This window comes from Nannospalax galili, unplaced genomic scaffold (assembly GCF_000622305.1).
Source record: "Nannospalax galili isolate Female #2095 unplaced genomic scaffold, S.galili_v1.0 scaffold576, whole genome shotgun sequence".
NCBI classification, from domain to species: domain Eukaryota; kingdom Metazoa; phylum Chordata; class Mammalia; order Rodentia; family Spalacidae; genus Nannospalax; species Nannospalax galili.
In genome coordinates this window covers 2,739,026-2,742,415 of record NW_008339223.1, presented here as the reverse complement: position 1 = coordinate 2,742,415, position 3,390 = coordinate 2,739,026, and the positions used below count along the sequence as shown (strand labels likewise).

The following is a 3,390-nucleotide window of genomic DNA, read 5'->3' as shown; positions in this document are numbered from 1 at the left end:
ACAGCCAATTTTGAAAGAGATGCATTTAGCTCTGGAAATTGTTATTGAGTATGTCAATGCTGTTGTAATGAAATGCTTCTTCTACTTATGTAGTAATTAAATAATTTTTTTAAAAATTAAAAAAAAAAGAAACGCCTGAGGAGCCAGGGGCTCCCCCCAAAGCCCGTGTGATACCTGAGGAGCAGATCCTCAAATGACCTTAAAAGTAAAAATGAATTGGTTTATTTGGGCCAACTGTGTGGTCTTAAATACTCAAAAGGAAAGTATAACCAAAGATTAAAGTTACCAGTATATTTTGTTAAGAGTTCAAGGGATTACACATCCCAGACATTAAACTTAAGTTCTTATGTTATTTAGACAATTGTCTCTCATTGATGAATTTGTTCCTAATAGGACAGTGCTACTCAGCTGTAAGACTTCAATTCTTGGTCTACAAAACCTAGAGCTGAGGGAGACAACCCACTATTGTTCTAAAATGATGGCTAAATTTGTTTTTTCTCCCTATCTAGAGGCCATTTATGAGAGAGCTGATTCTAGCTACTCCAACAGTTATCAAAGTGCCTGACAACAAATCCTGAGTTCATCAGTCATCAGCCCATCCTTAGCAGGCAAAAGAAAAATGAGGAAGAACCCAGTAGATCGATGCTTTTGGAAGCCCTCATCAAGAAATTCCAATGGACTTTAATTTGGACATTTTCTGGTTCCCTGCCTAGAAATTGTAATACTAACTACTCTTGCCTTCACTTTTCCTTGACATCTCCTAGACAGCAGACAAGGACCTTCTTTTCTCCCTATAGTTAAGAGTTATGCAATATAGCAGTCTTTTAGATAGACCCACTGATGGGGGTACCCCAATTGTCTCACCCTGTGTCCCTGTTTATCATGGAAGAAGCCAGAGTGGTCTGCATCCCAATTCCCTATTGACAATTTGGGTAAACCTCTTCAGAGGGTGGTATGATAAGAATAGGAGATAGAAATTGGCTAGGCAGCTAGGGTAAAAAGACCCCAAAGAAAAGTAGCCAGTTTCTTTCTTGGCTAAAAGTCAAAATGTCCTTGGGCCTTTTAGCAAAGTACTCTGTCTCAAAGGCCAAAAACGTTAAAAGTATTTGGGAGCTCTTATCCCAAAAAGATTTTAGGGCTACCTCTTCAGAGGGGGGAATGTTACAATATCAATAGCCCTGATTATCCTGTGCTATTCTGATGCTTGCTCCCTGTTTCATACAATTTCTTCGTTGACAAATTACCACCATTGCTAAAATTACTACTAATCAAGTCATGGTCCATTATCAGACCTTGGATTCTCCCAATATAGATAAATTGGCTCTTAAAACTTGTGATGACACCTCTCCATTATAAAACAAAACAGGGGGAGATGTTGGGGGAACCCTGCCATGAAGGTCGCAGTCTACCATGTCTGGAGTGGAGGACTTCCTTTCTCAGCAGGGGCTTCCTACTCTCTGCCTGACCTTATTTGGAAAGTGTCTCCAAGCACAGATGCCTGACGGTATTTGGAAAATGACCTTTGGAATAGTTACCTACAGGAGCTGCCCCTAGGTTTTTTCCTGCATGATAATCAGGCATTGCACTACAGCTACCCCATCTCCCCTTCCCTTTCTACATGATAGGATCTCTCTACCACAGGCAAATAAAGCATACTTATCAGGTAAAGCTTTGGCTGCCATCTTCATCCTATATTTTTCCCTGACCCCTGCTGAATAAACGAGCTGTCTCACTGAGAAAAAAAAAAAAACTAAAAAAAAAAAAAAAAAAGAAAGAAAGAAACAACTTCAAGACAATCCAGGGCATCTCAACGAATATACACAGATATAGACCAACTGCCTGTGTTGTCTTGGTCTTGAGCCTCGTCACCACACTGCTGGGCTACTCAGCAGCACTGGATGATGTGGAGCACTCTCTGATCTTAAACTCTTCTCCTTCAGCTTCCAGATCATTGTTCAATCTTCTGCTCTTCAGCCAGTCCCATTACCTTTCTTACTACTTCTTTCTCCTTACTATACTTAACTATACTTAAATACAGGTTTTATTGTTCTGACTTTGGCCTTCTCTATTGCTTTTCTTCTCTATCTTCTATTTCTAGGTATCATACCAGTTGTAACATACTCCTATATGGAATATAAATTCAGAGAGCGGGGAGAGAGAGAGAGAGAGAGAGAGAGAGAGAGAGAGAGAGAGAGCTCATCATGTAAGAAGTGTTAACAAACTACTTTTTAAACATTATGGATTTTTCTTCCAATGCATATTAGATAGGGAATTAAGAAGTTTAGGCATAAATCATTTTGTTGTTGTTTTCTGAGACAGAGTCTCACCATTTCTGACTGGCCTGGAACTTGCTATGTATACCAGACTAGCCTCAAACTCAGAGATCTGTCTGCCTGTGCCTCTCGTGTACTGGGATTAAAGTGTGTGCCACTACCACACCTGACCTAGGAACATATCTTAAAGAATACTTTTTTCCCTCTTTCCTTTGGTCCAGTGTTTAATATAGAAACAATTTATATAACTAAGTTATCATATATCTTTTTAAACTTTTTATAATTAAAAATTTGTGCTGCCAGATATGGTGGTGCATGCTTCTAGTCCTAGATTTGCAGGAGGCTAAGGTGGGACGATCACTTGAGTTCATTAGTTGAAGGCCAGTCTGGCCAACCTAGCAAAAGACTTCATCTAAAAACCAAAAATAATAGCAAACAAAAAATTAACAGGGCTAAGAACATAGATCAGTGTTAAAGTGCTTGCCTAGTAAATGTGAGTTCTAGCCACAAGGTCTGGCATCTTGTAAGAGTGAAACCACTGAGGACAAGTCAGCCTTCGGGTTGCAACAGCAAGAGGTTTATTTATACACAGGTACCTGTGGGCACAGAGTCTCCTCGGAGGACTTGCGCGCCTCAGGTCAGGTTTGTGGAACTTTTATAGAGCAGAAGCGAGATACAGAAGCAGAAACGTGGTTATTGGTTAGTTTAAACTATTACAAAATGCTACAGGGAGAGCGGGGAGCTTACTTATCACTAAGCCAGATGTCTCAACCATAAAACTTATTTATCAGTGAGTTGGAGATGTCTCGGCCATGAAACTTACTTATCAGTAAACCAGATGTCTCGGCCATAAAACTTACTTATCGGCAAGCCAGATGTCTCGGCCATAAAACTTACTTATCGGCAAGCCAGATGTCTCGGCCATAAAACTTACTTATCGGCAAGCCAGATGTCTCGGCCATAAAACTTACTTATCGGCAAGCCAGATGTCTCGGCCATAAAACTTACTTATCGGCAAGCCAGATGTCTCGGCCATAAAACTTACTTATCGGCAAGCCAGATGTCTCGGCCATAAAACTTACTTATCGGCAAGCCAGATGTCTCGGCCATAAAACTT

At 40.4% G+C, this 3,390-nt stretch overlaps 1 protein-coding gene across 1 annotated transcript in view; it reads right to left on the bottom strand.

The window, feature by feature from the left end:
- Positions 1-2,643: 2,643 nt before the first annotated feature.
- The window catches only part of LOC108490004, a 6,983-nt gene continuing 6,236 nt past the window's right edge, over positions 2,644-3,390 (bottom strand). Inside the window, 1 exon segment of the mRNA XM_017798371.2 lies at positions 2,644-2,685. Coding sequence (XP_017653860.1) covers positions 2,644-2,685 — 42 coding nt within the window.